Consider the following 20,258-nt stretch of genomic DNA (forward strand, 5'->3'; position numbering starts at 1 on the left):
TCCTTATATTTTTAATGTAGAATATGAGTTGAAGCAAGAACAAGATTAACATGAATGATATGCTGTAACATGATCATATGTTTGATGAACAAATATCTAAACAAGATCCCCCCCATGTGATGAATATATCCCCCCAATTTTGCTAGTAATATATTTATGATAAGTATTTAAGTGTGTATTTAAGAGTGGTAATAGTCTTTTAACAATTTCATTCGTATGTGAAAATCAGCTAGAAGATTTGACTTTCTCTACTTATCACGTGCATGAGGACGTTCTGTCCTTTTCCATGGCATTTTTCTCACCTCACTGAACACATCATCTTCCGGTTGCAAAGTAGCACCGGTCCAGACTTGATTGTTGGAAATGTCCCTGTGATTTGGAGAGACTGTGATTGCAGTCCATTTAGAAAGGATAATCTCGGGCATGGAGGGGCACCTAAAAGCCATCTAGTCCCACCCATCCCTTCTAATGGTGAAAACTGCCTGCGGTTGGTAATCCAGACTCTCTCCCACACCTGTTTTGCACTAGGGAATGGACTTAAAATGGAATAGTATCTATTAACATATACCGAAGTCATTATCTTTGACATCACTTCTGAAATAGCGGTATATTTAGAGAAAACAGAGCTCCTTTAATCATCCTTCCTATAATCCTGTATTATCTGTATAGAAGAGGCATTTGTGTAGTGCTTGGATAATGAGTCTGGGAGCCGATAAACCTGCCTTGACCAATTACCTCCATGACAGCTTTTGAAATTGAATGCAAATCCTAGCTGAAGGATCCTGTGTAGTGGAGTGCAAAATTGAATATGTATAATACGGTGGCTTAGTGCGTGGTGAGAAGCAATGAATTAAAAAAAAATTAAGTATGTTTTCTGTCACCTGTGTTCAGACATGATCACGGATGGCTCACATAAATTTTTCCAGAGAATATGGATCCCTCTAGTTCACTATGGTGACAGACACTGTCTGTTGCCCACCACATATCCATTTTTACCTCATCCTTACTAACGGAACCCTAATCTCACTTAACATAGCAGTGTTCTCAGATAATTACTTGATTTTCCAATCTCTCTGTGAAGGTGGCTGTGCCACACAGTACTAGCTAATGACATGTAAGTTCTGGGAGACCTTTTGCTTCACTGATTTAAAAAAAAAAAAAAGGAATGGATATGACTGGTGTTGCCCTTCCCCATTTCTTCCCGCCTTGGATATAAACATGGTGTTTGGAGTTACAGCAGCCTTTTTTGTGCCTATGGGTGAAGCTGGGGGGAGGGAAGGAGAATTGTGACATTCTGACTGACGTCACAAACCACTAAACAGTATCAGCCGTGCACTACTTCCGGACCTTGTTATGTGAGAAAAAATAACCTCTTACTTGATTAAGCCACTGGAAGTCAGAGTTTCTAATAATTTCACTTAAATGCATCCTGATACAAGTATAGTAGACCCTTCTGGGCAAGTGTGGCTAGCTCCGAATATCCCCAGTTCTCTGTGAAACAGTCTTGCTCCCTCTCTGGCTGGACTTTTACACCCGCGTTGATGCAGTTGGGGTAAATCCACCTGACAGAGGCCAAGCCAATCAGATTCCCTCTCAGGAGGTTGACATTCAGTTTCAGTGGTTCTGCTTGATCCCGCAGTGTGGCTAAATTTGAAGGACATTATAAAACTTGGAAGTCAGGTATGTGTTATGTTGTGATAGGAGGTCACCTGCAGCCGTGGAGAGGTAGGAAAAAATGGGTCGGTGGAAAGTGAAAGAGGCAGAGTCCAGTGTCATCAAGAGAGAGAACACTACCTGGGGCCTGGTACATTTCTGGTCTAAGTATTTGTCCCTTTGTAGTTTTGGCTGCCCTTCGATTCCAGGAGCTCTCCAGCTTCCTTCCAGAGAGCCAGGCAGCCCTGTGTGATTAGCAAGGTGGTGCTCCACAGAAGAGGTAATGTGCTTTTTCTGCAGTTCATTTGCCCAGAAAGGGGCAGATCTCACACACAAGACTTAGGAAGGCCCTTCTTCAGGACGGCTAGTAAGGTTAGTGTCTTATAACCAATGGATCTTGACATTCAGACAAAATGTATTCATGACCAGCGAAACCATTTCTTCTAGTACTTGACAGATACGTTGTTCAATACCCTGATTTATTTTGCTATTAAAAATTATAGTTTAGGGGTGCCTCGGTGGCTCAGTGGGTTAAAGCCTCTGCCTTCGGTTCAGGTCATGGTCCCAGGGTCCTGGGATCGAGCCCCACATCAGGCTCTCTGCTCAGCGGGGAGCCTGCTTTCCCCTCTTTCTCTCTGCCTGCCTCTCTGCCTAACTGTGATCTTGCTCTCTGTCAAATAAATAAAATCTTTAAAAAAATATATAGTTTACGGGGTGCCTGGGTGGCTCTGTGGGTTAAGCCTCTGCCTTCGGCTCAGGTCATGATCTCAGGGTCCTGGAATCGAGCCCCGCATCAGGCTCTCTGCTCAGCGGGGAGTCTGCTTCCCTCTCTTTCTACCTGCCTCTATGCCTCCTTGTGATCTCTCTCTCTGTCAAATAAATAAATAAAATCTTTTTTAAAAATACAGTTTACACATAGCAATATGTACAAATCCTAAGCGCATAATTTAGTGATATCACTGTATGACTCGTATACTCACTATCCAGATTAAGGAAAGGAACACTTCCATTATCACAGAAATTTCCTTTATACCACTCAGTACCACTTGCCCCCCAACCCCCAACAAAGGACTCAGGACAGTAACCACCCTTCTGTATCACTGTAATTTGTTTTGCCTTCTTCTTGAACTTCATATAAATGGGGTCCCACAGCAAGTAGTCTTCTGTTCAACATGCTCATGAGATCCAGCCACGTGGCTGCGTGTGTCAGTGATTAGTTCTCTTTTTATTGTTGAGTAGCGTTCCATATTGTGAATATACCACAATTCATTCATTCATTCTTCCCTCGGAGGACATTTAGGGTGTTTCCAAGTGTTATGAATAAAGCTTGTGAATAAACTCTTGTGAGTTTATTCTGGCACAAAGTGGACCTACCTACTTCTTTCCTTGGGCACTGATGAATTGTAGCAAAAGTTCAAATTATACATCTTTCCCAGTAATAAACATATCTATAAATTTATATAGATATATAGATCACATGCATGCACCTGCACAAATTTTGTCACGAGTTGTTCCTTTCTGGTGTAATTAGGAGGGCTTATTTTGTAAGTACCTCTTCATAATTAATTAGACATTTAATGTACCTATCCATTTGACATAGAGACACAGGGCTACTCTCTCAGTATTGTGAGGATGCCTGCTTTGGTTGATTCAAAACTTGCTAAATGGTCAGTAGTATTTTGTGTTGCAACTAATGAAGCAAACTTATAGGAAGGGTACCTGGCATTAAGCTTGTAATTGAAAGTCTAGGGGCTCCTGGGTGGCTCAGTGGGTTAAAGCCTCTGCCTTCAGCTCAGCTCATGATCCCAGGGTCCTGGGATCGAGCCCCACATCGGGCTCTCTGCTCAGCAGGGAGCCTGCTTTCTTCTCTCTCTCTCTGCCTGCCTCTCTGCCTACTTGTGATCTCTGTCAAATAAATAAATAAAATCTTTAAAAAAAGAAAGAAAGAAAGTCTAGTCTGTGACCAGGTATAAATGCGGCAAAGCTAAGTGAACCACACAAGATTAAGCCGAGTCCTTTATTACAACCACCTGTGCAATTTGCAATATTAAATAGTGCCAGATTTGCATTGCAAAGCCCTATAAAGCAATGCCTGTGTCCCAGCAGCATGAGTGGGGCTTTTTACAAAACAGGAGTGTCCAGTCCTACCCCACCTTCCATAACATCTTGGTCTACAGTGGGGCCTTGGTTTCCAAACCCGTTCATGTAATTATGGGCTATAGCAGCTGGCCAGCAGAAAATTTCTTTCCTGTGTCCATCGTCACGATTCTGGTGATTATCCTCAGCTGAACACTGGTGCCTGCGAATGGATTTTATCTCCTGTTAAACTTTCCTCAGGCAACATGAGATGAGGCATACAATTTACTCTTTATGAAGACAGCCACATTAAAATGATAACAAATGAGGGAGAGTGCCTGAATAAGACATATTCAGGGTAATAAAATATGGAGCACAATATGAATTTATTCAGGCCAGCCTTTATACTAGGCTAGGCTTTATACTTAAATACTGAATTTATTCAGGCTAGGCTTTATTTCTACTAGGCTGTAATCTCCACTGATGGCAGGGATTGGTTTCTCTTGTTCACTGATGTTCTCCTGGTGAGCCATAGGAGGGCTCAGTGAATATGTACGGAATAAACCGTGTATAAGACAAGGACCTTATTTACTAACTTACATGGTTATAACTCCTGCTGTGCGTAGCACTGGCTATATATCCCAGGTGCTCCCCTCAGCCTCGCTAAGGACCAGGAAAAAGCCTCCTTAGCTCCATTTATTTGGCAGCGACCAACTTGGAATCTGTGGAAGCTCAAATCTAATGAAGAGGATTTGGGGACCTTCTCGTCCTTAACAGAGAAAAGGTGTCGATTTAATTCATTCTTCGTCTTCAGCCACACAGCCAGCTCCTCCTAAGATTCTCTATTCCTTCTCCTTCCCTTAGGCGTAAAATGAAGATCGAAACCAGCCACCGTGACACTTTTGTTCATCGTGGCCACCTGATCCCTAACCAGGGGTGGTGGTGGCCACTCCCTTCACATCTTCATGCCCAGATCACCCCAAGTCTCCTTTTTCGGTGCGTCGATTATGTAGAAAGCGATTTGATCTGAATTTTATAATCTGGCTCTCCTAAGATCCCTGGCTAAAACTTTCTGAATAGAAACCAGACAACAGTAAACCACAATCATTTTCCCTTGCAAGCACCTGAAGACCCATTGTCAACATAACAAAACTACTTTGGACGAGATTACACAGAGGGTTCTCTACAATACCTACATGAATACGAAGGGAGGAAAGAAAGTTATGCACATACTTACAAAGCATGTAAATCATGAACCAGAAAGGTCGTGGGAAGTCTCTTGGTCAGCAGTGTCGTTTCATAGATGAAAACCATGAAGCCAAAGAGGTTAAATCACTTGCCTGGGACCATATAATGACAAAGCCAGAATTTCTGAATTTCTTAGCCATGGTCACCCACCCCCCACCCCCCCATTCCCCCACCCCAGCAGCTTTCGGTTTCATTTTGCACACAGGGAAGGTACCACTCATGGCCAAACCCACACTCTATCACACTGGTTCCTTCAGCCCCAAAGAACAGATTTACTAAAGTGTATTTTAAGATATTGGGGGGGGGGGAGACCTAAGCAGTTTTAAAGAAACTCTGCCTTACCTCCCCTGTTTCTGACCTCCAGGGCAGCCATCAATCCTGTAGGCCCACACCAAAAAGCTTGGCAAAAAAACCCTTTCAGCCTGTTCTGTCAAAAGTACCTAGGTGAAAGAGTTATTGAGCCTTAAAATGTCACAAGTTGTTCAGATATTATTCTTATATGGCCATTTTCACGAGTAGCTCTCTAAAGTGACAAAGTAGGCAGCCCATAATAAAATCGCTGAAGTTGAGGTGACACTAGTTCCTGGAAAAGCGGGTAATTGCTTCACACCACTTGTTGCTGAGGCTCCCGCGGGCTTCCTCTCTGTCCTCCCAAATCGACTTTGAGGATTTCAAGATCTACTGTCATGGTAGCAGATGGGAGAGTGCCCATTGTCCTTGACCTAGAGCAGGATAAGTGGAAGGAGAAGGGACATCATCCAGGGCTGTGGCAGCAAAGGTGACAGCTTGCTCCCCAGGCTTTGTCTCTGGGCTCTAGGATAGCACTTAAGAAAAATCAATCACAATTTTGTGAGTGCTGCCGGGCCGGGGCTGGAAACTGCAGTTAAATTTGTCCACCTAAGACAGCCTCACTTTAAAGAGCTGTGATACTAGATGTTTCCATGGAAACAGGTACGTGTGGGCAAAAACTGCTTTACAAGGAAATGAATGCTAGCCATCCTGTTAGGTTGGCGCTTTCTGGCTACCCAGTTGATGTGAGTAACCCAATGAACAGTGACTTTTTAAAATTAACATATAATATATAACTCGTTTGAAGGGTACAGGTCTGTGAATCATCAGTCTTACACAATTCACAGCACTCACCATAGCACATACCCTCCCCAGTGTCCATCACCCAGCCACCGCATCCCTCCCACGCCCCTCCCCTCCAGCAACCCTCAGTTTGGAACAGTGACTTTTATTTATTTATTTATTTATTTATTTTATTTATTTTTTTTAATTTTATTTTTTATAAACATATAATATATTTTTATCCCCAGGGGTACAGGTCTGTGAATTGCCAGGTTTACACACTTCACAGCACTCACCATAGCACATACCCTCCCCAATGTCCATAACCCCCCCCCCCCTCTCCCCACCCCCCCCCCCCCACCAACCCTCTCCCTGTTTTGTGAGATTAAGAGTCACTTATGGTTTGTCTCCCTCCCAATCCCATCTTGTTTCATTTACTCTTCTCCTACCCCCTTAACCCCCCATGTTGCATCTCCTCTCCCTCATATCAGGGTATTTATTTATTTTTAAAGATTTTATTTATTTATTTGACAGAGAGAGAGATCACAAGTAGGCAGAGAGGCAGGCGGAGAGAAAGGGGGAGGCAGGCTCCCTGCCAAGCAGAGAGCCCGATGCAGGGCTCAATCCCAGGACCCCGGGACCATGACCTGAGCCGAAGGCAGAGGCTTAACCCACTGAGCCACCCAGGTGCCCCTGGAACAGTGACTTTTAAAAAGGGAATAATTTTTCTCTTATAACAAGAGTCTGGAGATAGGTAGTCCTGGTTGGGATACAGAGATGCTCAATGATAGCCACAAACCCCAGGATCTTTTCTTTCTTCCCCATCATTTTTTGAATGTTGGCCTTTGATCCATGTGTTCATTGCCTCAGGGTACAAAATGGTTGCTATAGCTCCAGGCCTCACATAAACATCCAAGACACCAAAAAGAGGAAAGGCAAGGCAGGTAACAGCCAAGTCTATCCACTTTATTTCCATTTATCATGAAATAATAAGATTTCTAAGAAGCTCCTGCCCTGGAATATTTCCCCACTGATCAAAATGAGGCTACATAGCCAAGCCTAGCTTCAAGGAAGGCTGAGAATGGAGTATCTGGCAAGAGACAAAAACATTGATGTGATTGGCTGAGGTTATTCACTATTTATACCCGAGAGCTAAACACAACTGTCACCCTAATAAAATTGAGATCTAGTTATCAAAGAATAAGGGGAGAGTGGGGGTTGAGTAGCTAACTAATGGTGGAAGCCACAAATATGTAATCAGAATTCACCTTTCCAAATAGGAAAGGCCTTTACCATATACCTGATTGTACTCAACTACTCATCTCTGTATTTTTGAATTCACTAGCGCAGCGTTGTGCACCTAGCAAGCACTTGAAAAAATGTCTGTTGAATCACAGTTTGAGAACACTGCAATGACTCCTTCATTCAGCAGCGGCTTAGAGGAGGGTCTGATGTGAAATGTCAATTATGCATCTGGCATTCATAACAGAGCCATTCACTTTAGAAGCATCAGGAGGCCAGAGAGGACGGATACTCAAGTAGCCAGTACGGAGAGGCTAAAACAATTGCTAATTCTTTAAGCTTTCTACTTCGGAAGAAAGTACATAAGAGAATATGCGTCTTGACAATGCCTGGGACAGAGGACAGGTTAAACATGCATCATGATCTCATTGCAAAGGACCTTCGGCCTAGCCTGTGCAGAACGAAACCACTGAAACAGACCATCACAGCCACATCCCAGAATTAGAACTCAAATAGTTAAAGACAGATTTGTAAGTAGTTGTCATAAACTGTTGAATCACAAAGTAACAAAACACTGTTGCTGAGAGGCACATTAAAAACCAGCACAACTCCTTGTTTTTTTTTGTTTTGTTTTGTTTTGTTTTGTTTTTTCAGAAAAGGAAACCAAGATCCAGAGGGTTTGTGTGATTGGCCTAAAGTTACATAGTTCGTGACAGAGACTTGTCTAGAAACCAGATAAACTTGAGAACTGTTTTCCAGAAGCAAAGAAACGTGGCTTGGGGAAAGTAGGACAGTGAAAGGCTCAGAGTGTGGTGATGAGAAAAGTAAATACACAGACATGAAGGGCCATCCATTCCCAGTTCATAAATTAGAAGTTACAACAACTGAGGACACAAGCTGGTCCTGGAGTGGAACATGGGGATGAGAGGTGAGCAACGGCAAGGTTCTTTTATGAGAGAGATCCTGAGTGATCCTGATCTCAAGGTCATTGGTCTGAATGGTGGGAGTTAAGTGACTAATTGACCTTTGGATAGCTTCCATGTGCTGTGCATGTGCTTTATGCTAGGAATTGTGCTGAGTGTCCTATGCGGAACACTCACAGCAATGCAGTGAGATGGATAGGTCCTGTTGCTGCTTTTTACAAATGAGTAAACTGAGGCTTAGAAATTTTCAGAAGCACCCCCCCACCTCATTTATCCACAGGGCGTATGTTTTAAGCCTCCCAGTGGATGCCTGAACCCATGGATAGTACTGAACCCCATATACACGATGCTTTTCCCTATACATACCCACCTGTAATAAAGTTTAATTTACAAATTTGGCACAGTAAGAGGTTAATATCAAAGCTAACAGTAAAATAGAACGATTACAATGAAAGAGTGCAATAAAAGTTATACAAATGTGGTCTCTCTCCGAATATCGTATTATCTTTCACTCACCCTTCTTGTGCTGATGGGAGATGATAAGAAGCCTATGTGATGAGCTGAGGGGAAGTCGATGATGGAGGCACTGTGACTTAGTGATAGGCCATTGTTGCCTTCCGAAGATTCATCAGAAGGAGGATCACTTCTTTGGGACTGTGCTTGGCTGAGGGTGACTGACACCACAGGAAGCAAAACCTCAGATATGGGGAGATTTGCTGTTTAAGTAACTGCCTAAACCCATCATGCTAGAAAGTGGTGAAGCGAAGTCTGGAACTCGGGTCTGTCTGACCTCAAAGCCCCTACTTTTTTATCATCCTGCTCTGCTCCTTCTTTCATTCCAGAGCCAGACAAGAGCCAGTATGGAGCCCCGAGGAGCCTCAGGGGTCAGTCACCTGGCACAGTGCGGTGCGGTGGCTTCTCAGACCAGCATCGCGCCCACCGCCTGAGAGCTTGTTACAAACGAGACCTCAGGCCCCTCAGGTTAGACTCCCTGAGGGGAAGGCCCAGGAGGCTGTGTTCTAGCTAGCTCGCTAGGTGATTTTAAAGCACCCTAAAATTTAAGAAGGTTTGACTTAGCAGGTAGATTTTAGTGCAGTCTCTTTCTTTTAAAGGTGAGGAGGCATACCTGGGAAACTTAGTCGGTTAAGCAACTGACTCTTGATTTCTGCTCAGGTCATGATCTCAGGGTCATGAGATCGAGTCCTGCTCTGGGCTCCACGCGGGGCATGGTGCCTGCCTAAGATTCTCTTCTCCCTGAGAGGGGAACCCTCTTGCACTGTCGGTGGGAATGCAAAGTGGTGCAGCCACTCTGGAAAACAGTTTGGCGTTTCCTCAGAAAGTTAAGAGAAGAGGTACCTTATGACCCAGCAGTCACAGTACTGGGTATTTATCCAAAGGATACAAACAGTGACTCAAAGGGGCACGTGCACCCCAATGTTTATAGCAGCAATGACCACAATAGCCAAAACACTGAAAAAGCCCAGATGTCTATCGACAGATGAATGGATAACAAAGAGGTGGCGTATATACAGTGGAATGTTCCACAGCCACCAGAAGGAATGAATCTCTCCATTTGCAACGACATGGCTGGAACTAGAGGGCATTACGCTAAGCGAAGTCAGTCAGTTGGAGAAAGACCATATGATTTCTCTCATATGTGAAATTTAAGAAACAAAATAGAGGATCATAGGAGAAAGGAGGGAAAAATGAAACAAGATGAAATCAGAGAGGGAGACAAACCATAAGAGACTCTTAATCTCAGGAAACAAACTGAGGGTTGCTGGAGGGGAAGGGGATGGGGATGGGGGATGGGGTAACTGGGTGACGAGCATTAAGGAGGACAAGTGATGGAATGAGCACTGGGGGTTGTATGCAACTGATGGATCACTAAATTCTGTCTCTGAAATTAATAACACAGTATATGTTAATTTTAAAAATATCCTTTAGGATATCTGGGTGGCTCATTCATTAAGTGTCTGCCTTCAGCTCAGGTCATGATCTCAGGGTCCTGGGATGGAGCCCCACATTGGGCTCCCTGCTCAGCAGGAGGCCTACTTCTCCCTCTCCCACTCCCCCTGCTTGTGTTCCCTCTCTCTCGCTGTCTCTCTCTCTCTCTCTCTCTGGCAAATAAATAAATAAAATCTTAAAAACATTAAAAAATTTTAATTTAAAAAATTTAAAAAATAAAAATTTTTAAAAATTCTTTCTCCCTTTCCCTCTGCCCTTCCTCTCCTAAAAAAAAAAAAAAATGAGGAAACAGAGTTCTGATGACTGAACCATGGTCACTGGGGCAGAGTAGGATCTCAAGTCCAGGCCTCCTGAATCCCAGTGCAGTGTACTGTCTGCTGTGTTCTATGATTTCTCCATGACTGTCCTACAATATGTGCACTGGTGCCTGTGCCAGAAACACTGGATGAGGTTCAGTGGACCTCTGACCCGGCCCAGCATACCCATTCATGTGGCATATCCGGTTTCTCCCTCCACTCCCCTATGAGTCACACCAAGGTTGTTTCCCTAAACCTGAGAGTATCTTTTGTTTGGGAGGTCTTTTGTTCTTCCTCCCTTTAGCTTTTCTCTTCTTCTTCATCATGATCGTCGTCATCATCATCATAGTATTATTATTACTTTGCTTTAAGAACTATTTTTGCATTTGTTCACTATTTCATAGCAGTGATTCTCAAACTTGAGCATACTTTGGAATCACCTGGGGAGCTTTTAAAAATCCTGATGCCTGGGTCTCACACCCAGATTGTCTCCTGTATTTGGTTTGGGGTGTGGCCAGGGCATCAGGATTTTTAAAAGCTCCCCAGGTGATTGCACTGTGCAGGCACCTATTGGCAACTGCTTTTTTATGAGTCTCACCAAGACCTGAGGAGGTAGGGGGGCAAGTCCTTCTGATGCCCTTTCCATAGATAAGGAAGCTCGGGCTCTGAGACATTTAGTATCTTACAGAAAACAATGACATCATCTAGTGGCACTTGGTGCAGACTGGGTTACCAGGTAGTTGTAATAAATCTTTAAAGCCAGCAGTCAGTCTGCAAGAATGGGGTAAAATCTGTTTGTCTTTTCTGGCTTCCAGTGTTTTCTGGGCTCATGTTTCCTGACATGAGAAGGGGAAAGAAACAACTTTGAAATGGTGTCTGGAACCAAATGTTTATAACTGAAATTCCCTGCTGAATGCCTTTAATAACTAGAAGATAATCACTAACTAGAGCATCCCCCCTCCCGTTCCTCATCACCCAGCATAATGGTCAGGGAACATCAGGAAAACCAGATGGAAGGGACTTGCTCATTCTGCACCAGCACACGTGCCCTGTTTGGAGACTAATTAAGAAAATAACAAACCTGGCCGCATTGGCTAGAAGAACTCTCCACTGGGGTTTGTAAATTTGGACACGTTTTTCCTACACACAGCACATTGGAAGAGAATTTCCCGTTGTTGCTTGCTTCTCTTCCCAGAGTATTCTGATGATTTAAATTATGGTGTGCAGTGTTTCTTGCCAGGTGCTCTCTCTTACTTCCTTGAATGGCTTTGGGAACTTACTACAGTTCCTTCAGTTTCTCTCTCATCCTTCCCAGGAGAAATCCTCAGCTGCAACCAGCCTCTCTATTCCCATAATCCCTTGCTACTTCAGGTGCTTTCCCTGGACCAGCAGCAGCAGCAGCAGCACCATCTGGGAGCTTGTTAGAAATGTAGAATCCTGGTCCCATCCCAGAGCAACTGAATCAGAATCTGCATTTTAACAAGAGCACCAGGTAATTTGTACACTGTGGTTTGAGAGACATTACTCTAATACCCAGAGTTTTCCCCACCATCCCACAACTTAAAATGCCCTCCCTTCCAGCTACTTCTGTTTACCTACTTCCTACTTGTCCTTCAAAGCTTAACTCGGATCCCTCTCCATCTGTGAGGCCCCCAATATTTACTGCCCCCACCCTATCCCCCTATAGGTCATGACTTTTCGAATCAAAACAAATGTTGAATGTTTCATTGTTTAAATGGTTCAAGTATTATTAGTGTGTTTGTTTAGAATGTTAGAAATTTTGTGTTTTGCAAAATTACACTATAAACAAGAGTTGTTGACAGACTTAAGCTAATCATAACCAGTAATAACAATGATCAGTCAGGTTAGACCAGGTTATGTTACAATAAACAGAACCTCCAAGTCTTAGTGACTGAAAAGAACAATGTTCCATCTCTTGCTTACAACACATGTCCAGTGTGGGCAGCTGGGGACTCTGTTCCAGGTTTTCTTAATCTGGGCCCAGGCTGATGGAACCTCCAAAGACTGGAGAGTCAGTGGTTTCATTGGTGGAAGCCTGCAAAAATTACCTGCTTCTTAGTGGGTTTTGCCGTAGAGCAATACACATTGTATTTGCGCACATTCCATGGGCAAAATAAATGACACGTCTCTGTCCAACTTCAAGGGAGCCAGGAAGTGCAATCTCACCCTGGACCTAATAGAAAATCTGGAATATTGGTGAAAAGCCTTAGCATCTATTACAAACAACAATAAAAACTCTAAGACCCTGTTTACCATTTCCTCACTGGGAGAAAAGGCAAAATACAAAGCAGGGGATTACATGTGGACAGAAAAATGAACAAATCTGAAAGTAAAAATAGAATTTAATAGATAAACATATAAGGACGGCACTTCCTTCATCTTTCTTTTTTTTAAATTAGTCTAATTATTAAGATTACATCTTCCCCCAGAGTGCCTTGCACAGGCTTTGCACAAAATGGGAATTATTTGATTCATCAAAATCTCTTTCCTGCTTGAAAGCTATCCCTTAGCCCTGTCATGTATCTTTAAGCTTCTTCTCCCTCAAAGGAGTTTCCCTCAGTTTCTGTCTTCTCAATGTTTGAGGTAAATCTCCACCCACTCCAGAGATCTTCTGAAGGCCTGGCTCTTCTCTGTGACCTAGTAGGTTCCAACCAAACCACAACCTCCAAAAGGCATAAAAAGTATTAAAAAAAAAAAGACAAAAAACCTAGCCGATTGTGAATATTGACTTTGTACAATAAAGTTTCCCTAACTTTTTAATTTGAAATTATTTGCATTGAGAATTTTTAAAAATGAGTCTCCTTTTGGGGATGGGATATTTTTTCCTGCTTCACCATGGTATGCACAGGAAACTTAGGATTGTCTCTGGCTCTCTCCTGGGATCTGCCATGCAGTGCTATCTCTTTTACTGGCCCTAGATCCTGAGACAAGAGACACATCTTTGAGGCTTCCATCCTCCCAATTCCAGGAGGGAGCAGAGGGCACACATCCTAGCTATCTATAAATCCCCAAACCTATCCGGTGGATTATAAGACCTCTCCTAAGGCTTGGCACAAGGCGGGGTAGGAAGGAGAGCGGGAACTCCATACTGACTTTCAACTTCCTGGTTTCCTTTCTGTGTCAACTCTTCCTACCTTAAACAGCTTTTAGTTCCATCCTGACTCTATATGTCCTTCAAGAGTATTGTTTATGGTATCAGCTTTAAGTTGGAAAATACCCAGGTTCTGACAACTGAAAAGCTTTTTCCTCAAAGCTTTTGTCTGTGGGCGTCAAGTCATTTTGATACTCCTTGGTAGTCAAATGGCTTGTTTCTTTTCTCTGAGCAGAAGCCCAGGCTGCCACCTATGGTGGTAGACAAAGAATTGGGGCCAAATAAATTGCTGGAGGGAAACACATAAATTAATATCAGATTCTTACTGTGTGTTCAGTGCGATCTAGGAGTGGCTTTCTGCATTCCACGTAGATGAGCAGTCACACACTCAGGACATTTTGGACCATTGCTTGATCACGTTGGCAGTGGTTGATCTATAGCTACAAAAGACCGCCACTTCAGAGGGCCTGTGGGCAGGCTTGCCTGGGAAAGAGGTCTGTGGTGAAGGAAGCTTTCTGTGGCTTGTTCATTTCATCCATTTCCTTAATGAAAGTCTCCGCTGGCCATGGAGATGGCTCAGTTACCACACAACCCTCAGGTGGGGGAAAGAAACATAGCATGGGCTTGAACTTCCTCTCAGCTCTTCAAACGCAGAGCCCAGCCCCATAGGAACTATTTCACCACAGACACCTCTGTGTGAGGATCGGTGAAGGGAATCAGTTCAACTAATGAAACTTTAAATCAAACTTGCTTTGTATTTTTGAAGTATCATAATTTATTTTAAATCAACGTAGAAGACAATTTATTTGAAGAACCAAATCCATCCAAGATAACAACGCACACATAGGCCTTAGGTGCTACAAATACAAGAGAGGGAATTTGGGTTTGTTTTGGCAAAGGCCCAATGGGCAGGGAGCCCCTCTCTGCCATCCCATCACTTTCCCCCCCACTGAAAATGCCACTTCCTCATTCCCCGGGCCTTGGTGTTTCCGAAGCACCGTGGCCCTCTTCTCAGAAACACGGAGGCCATCTTCTCAGAGGTAGTATGTGTGCTTAAGAGCGCATTCCTGTGTGCTGGCTCGGGGCTGGAGACGTCTGAGAAAGCAGACAGATGAGGAAAGGACAAGCACCTCCCACCACATCTCTTCTTTCTGTGCTATTTGCTCAGGGGGAAGAAAACCGCACACTCTTGCTCAGTATTCCTCCTCCACACACTTTTGATGAGCACTGTTTTCACTTTTTATTTGCTGATCAATAAGCCCAAGGGTAGGTCTTGTCTGTTCCCAGAGATAAAGAACTGCATGCATAACTGGTCTTTATCCAGCCAAACTAGCACTGTTTCTCTTTGTTTTTCACAGTGTTTCTGAGAGATAAGAGGAAACCATGCAGACATGATGCATGACCGGGGAGGTTTTGAAATACTTTGTAAACTCAGGCTCTATTCTGAACTGAGGATTAGGGATGGAAAGAAAGGAAGAGGGCACCACATGTAACCTAAGTTGATTTTTTTCCTGCATTTAAAACAAGCAGGTGAACACACACACACACACACACACACACACACACACACACACGCAGAGGGAGAAAAAAAAACATGAATAAATGCTCAGCTGAGGAAAGAATAAGCTGATTTTCAATTAGTAGCATAGAAGTAAAATAAGGAGAATTTTAGTAATTCAAATGAATACATACCCTGAAGATTCAATGATCTTTTCCTACCGAAGAAACTATTTCTTGTCATATGGATTCAGGACCTAAGTTCATCTGAAGAGCCAGATATATTGCCAGGAAAATGTGGGCTGGGACCAGGTTAGAGTCCTATGAAATGCATGCTGTTCGAGGCTCATAGCATGTTTCTGAGAGCAGACCAACCTGGAGGCGTGGTTGGAGGGGGAATAGAAGCTTTTAAGTAGAGTAAGGCTCAATGTAACATCAGCTAGCACTGATAAAGGCACAAAGGAAAAGGTGTTTTTTAACAGCAAATGAAAATTTAGGGTAGCAATTTGAGTAGATGCAGGGTAGAAAATCCTTTAGGAGAAATTTGCTGCTCAGCTCTGCAAAGACCCAAGGTTGAGCCTTGAAATGATGGCAGTGATGTCTGGGAAGATAGAGTCTTCAGGAATTTTAGGCAGAAAGGAGGAGTACACCCAAGAGACAGAGGTAGGTTGCTTATAGAAAGTAAATTTAAGTTGAAAGCCACAACATCATTATTGCTGAGCAACCAGATAGGAAATGAGTTAGTAAAGTCTTGGTGAAGTTGAACCGTGCTTCCTTGTCTATATTATGTACTCTGCATTACTCTGTCCACCCTTAAGCTCATGGACTTAAATTGCTCTATGGTAGACTTCTGGCTATATCTTATCTCCAGTGCTGGAAGTAAGTTCCCTGTAGGGAAAAAACATGTCCCAGGTTTTCTAGAATTTCCCCCATAATACCGGGTATAGGACCTCACTGGAATGGTCACTCAGTAAGTGTTAATTTGGCAGAATTAATTAATGAACAGCCTCCTCTTTATGTAATTAATTTTCCAAATTAATTGCTAGATTGGAGGAGGCCAAAATCTGGATTATATTTTGCCCTTCTCATGTTGAGTAGATCAGAGGAGCAAAACCCTGCAAAGAAAGAAAGAGAGGCAGGGGGGAGAGGGAAAGAAAAAAAATCAGTAGTACTTTATTTCAGAAGGAATTGGTGAGTATAATGGTAGATACCAGACAGAAAGATTTGGTGTGTGAGTCTTAGGAGAGGGGCCCAAATCCAACGGACTTTTCTTTGATCTTAGAGTCATTCCATCAGACCAAGGCTGAACTTCAGATGATTCTTGGAGGGGCAGGTAGGGGGCAGACAGTGGCCATGGTTATTCTGACTGGTACTTTTCTGGTGCAGGAGTGCGTTTCTGGAAGTTTGGCTTCATGAGAGCGGAGGTCTTGGCTATCTTTTCTTTGTCATACCTCCAGCATCTAGAACAGCTTTCCCGCCATGCAGTAAGGGCTTAAGAAATAATTGTGGAAGGAGGGGAAAGAGGGAGGGCTCTGCTTTCCATGCCAGTAAAAACCTGGTGCTTATTTACTCCCAAAGGCCCCCTCAGGTTCGGTCTTAGGAACTGAGGATACCAAAAAGGTGAGAAGCCATAGTCTTGGGGCATCTTGATTATCTAGTAGAGAGAGACAGGGACAGAGGCATAACACCCCAGGTGGTAAGTGCTCCCCCAGAGAGTCATGGTGAGATAGAAGGAATGAGCCAGAGGGAGGTGGGAGGAACCTCTCACGCGTAAGCAGAATCCTAATAAACTCAACACTGCTTTGTAGGCTCGAGAACATTTTCATCTCTAGGGTCCTAAAATGGACCGTGGGTAGATTGAGTGAAATGTGGAAGCCCGCAAGTCGTTGCGTTTTAGCCTCTTCTATTCAGAGTGCGTTTGACATTGGAAGTGATTTTGCCTTGATACTTACTGGACTTTGGTTTCATTCTGGGGTGCAAAGGCCACCGTCTGTCATGCAGCAGCCTGTCGTAGCACTGTGGCTTTATAAGCAGTCTAAATGACACAAACCGAAGGTCTGTTGTCTGGGCCAGACCTGCGCCGCACACTGGGAGTGACAGCTTTGTTAAGCATGATCCATTAGGCCCAGTCTTTGTTCTTCTCTTGTGCAAGTTCTTGTTCCTGTGACAAGGATTAATAACATGACCACAGTAAAGTGGTCTTTGCATTTTATAAAAGCCTAGGGCAATAAAAGTGTGTGTTTCCCATCAACACAGCAAATTTTCTGAAGAGGGTGGATAAACTTGACAACAAAAAGAGAATCAGTTATTTAAAAAAAAAAAGTCACTGCTTGCTAAGCTTGTTTTTATAAGAGGAAAAGGATTTGGGGAATATGCTGATGGACCTTAATGAAAAAATCCAGTGTCTGTGGAAAAAAAGAAGATCTTGATTTGACTTTTGCTTCTTGATTTCCTTACTCAGGTACTGACCCCAGCACAGATCAAATCAATTTGCCAGGCGATTCTGGACTCTGGGAAGCAGTATGCCATGAAAAAAAGGAAACCATTCCCTCTGATGTATTCTTACTATGGAACTGAGTACTTGGGTGAGTGAAAGTGTTGGCAAAGCCCTCTAATATCCACACTGACTAAAAACTAGAAGATTCCATTTTTGTTATAGGTCATCATTATTCGTTTAACTAGAAACACTTAAAAATGCTGTGTAAAAACAAATATTGACAGATCCTACAAATCACAATTTAATGTTTGTTCTCATAGTCTGCCAGAAAGGTATTTTGATGATTTGCTTTCACTAAAGACTGAAGTCCATATTCTAGATTGTGAGTTCGTGGGCTGAATGTCACCAAAAGTTTGTGACTGGTTTACACACTCTTTGCCAATGGTGCCTCAGCACAGGGGAACAGGATGAAACCACTGACATTTCCAAGTGTTTAATATTCGTGGATTAATAACAGACTCCTGATTCATAATGGCTACTTTTGTGATAAGAGGCCTGGAGAGGGAAGATTAGTTCCTCCCCTCTTGAATCTCTCAGTGATTGCCCATCACTCCTGAGCGTGACTTACAGGCCCCTTTGCAGATCTCCCTTTCCTGGTTCTGCCCTGCATGACCTCCTACAAGCAAAGTGCCCTCAGATCTTCCAAGTCTTTGTGCCTGTTGCTTTTGCCAGAATGCCCGGCCTCCCCCGACCCCTTCAACTTAGCTGGAATACTTACACCTAGACTTCAAGGCTGATCAAACATCGAAGCTGTGGAGAAACTTTGTGCTTTTGGAAAAAGGGTTTATTGAGTCCTCTCTGGAGAAACATTCACACATTTCAGGTTTTACCCTGAAGCAAAATCGGTTAGTGTCAGGTCACCCTGCTACACATTTGCTGGAGCCTTTATCACATCACGCTGTAATCAGTGGTTCGCCTGTCCAACCGCCTCAGTGGGCTTCGTGCCCCTTGAGACAAGGATTTGGGTATTAATGGCTTATTTGGGAGGTGATCCTAGAAAGTGTTGCTAAAGGAATGAGGAGGTGAGATAGGGTAGAGAAAGAGGTTAATAAGGGATGTAAGAGTGAACAGCTGTGGATAACTGAGGCTTGGTTCCACTGGGGACCCTGAAGTCTGTCTAGAACATGCCTCAGAATTGTTGTACCTCAGTGGTGAGGGAGCTGAGATATTCATCTACCAACTCCCTGCTTCCTAGGTGAAGGGCTGTTCCCAGACCTGTTAATTCCCTAGGATTTCAGTCCTGCCCCTGTGGGCTGGGCATACCCCTGTGGCCAGAGAAAACCTCAGGCAGAAGGATAAATGCTTGAGGTCGAAGGTGGAGAGGAGAGGTGCCCCAGAATGGTGAGTGTGGGCGAGGTGATGGGCAGGGCACTGGCAGTGTCCGCTAGAGTTCCTTAATAGAGCTACTCCTTTCACTATCTATCTTCTTAGAGAAATTAACATTCTAGCCATTTACATGTATAGCACAAATCAGATTGCTATCTAATGCATAAATATTTTCCTGGGAAGCTTTTTAACCCAACAAAAATCCAGTGAAAGAAAGGTACCTTTAAGTATTATGACTAAATTTTAGGAAGAATTTTTATTTTATTTTATTTATTAGTGGGGGCATTTTTATCCCCCATAAAAAAGTTTTATTTATTGGAGGGGCAAAGGGAGAGAGAGAGAGACTGTCAATTAGACTTCTTGCTGAGTGCAAAGCCTGATGCAGGGCTCGATCTCACGACCCTGAGATCATGACCTAAGCTGAAACCAAGAGTTGGATGCTTAACTGACCCGAGGCACCTAGGCGCCCCGGAGGAATCATTTTTGACTGGACAAAACTGAGGCCATTTTTTGGAGAGTTCAAGTGCCTGAGTGCAAAGAGAAAGCTTTACTGTTATGGAGTTGAGTTTACTGTGTCTGCCTTCAAGTAATATTGCCATTCATTTTTTTTAAATACTATGATTGTCTTTTCCCTAAATGAAATGGGCTGTCCTCCCAGTTGTGTGAATTAATTATGCTTTGTTTCTTGATACAGGAGCAGCTCACGGCCTGTCGTCCATTCTCCAGATGCTTCTGTCTTACCATGAGCACCTCAAGCCCTCTGATCAGGAGCTGGTGTGGCAGAGTGTGGACTTCCTCATGGAGCAGGAACAGAACTGCAACTGGCCGCCCGAGCTCGGCGAGGCCATCGAGAGAGAGAACGAGCTGGTGCACTGGTGCCATGGCGCCCCAGGTCTCACCCACACTATTACCTGAAAACATTAGCCAAAGAGAGGTGTCTTTTCTGAGGAGTGAGGATATTTCTCATGTTAGGTCATCACTACATGAGCTAAAAAGGTCAAGATGAAGCTTGTCAAACCAAAAAAAAGTCTTGATCTGTAAAGGATCTCCAGAACTGATGCTGTAATTTTATTTTTTTTTTAATTTTTATTTATTTGACACAGAGAGAGAAAACGAGAGAGGGAACACAAGCAGGGGGAGTGGGAGAAGGAGAAGCAGACTCCCCACTAAATAGGAAGCCTGATGTGGGGCTCGATCCCAGGACCCTGGGGATCATGACCTGAGCCGAAGGCAGCTGCTTTAACAGCTGAGCCACCCAGGTGCCCCGATGCTGTAATTTTAAAAATATATGATCTATAGCTATTTGTGTATAAGTTAAACTAGCACTGTCCTATAACATATAATATGAA

The 20,258-nt window shown here is 43.5% G+C and overlaps 1 protein-coding gene across 1 annotated transcript in view; it reads left to right on the forward strand.

Moving 5' to 3' along the window:
- LOC111150564 (LanC like 3) overlaps positions 1-20,258 on the forward strand; it is a 101,593-nt gene that overhangs the window by 67,160 nt on the left and 14,175 nt on the right. The window contains exons 2-3 of the mRNA XM_022508050.1: positions 17,548-17,671; positions 19,604-19,801. Coding sequence (XP_022363758.1) covers positions 17,548-17,671; positions 19,604-19,801 — 322 coding nt within the window. The remainder of the gene's footprint in view (positions 1-17,547; positions 17,672-19,603; positions 19,802-20,258) is intronic.

This window comes from Enhydra lutris, unplaced genomic scaffold (genome assembly GCF_002288905.1).
Source record: "Enhydra lutris kenyoni isolate GAN:26980312 unplaced genomic scaffold, ASM228890v2 scaffoldscaffold23, whole genome shotgun sequence".
Taxonomy (NCBI): domain Eukaryota; kingdom Metazoa; phylum Chordata; class Mammalia; order Carnivora; family Mustelidae; genus Enhydra; species Enhydra lutris.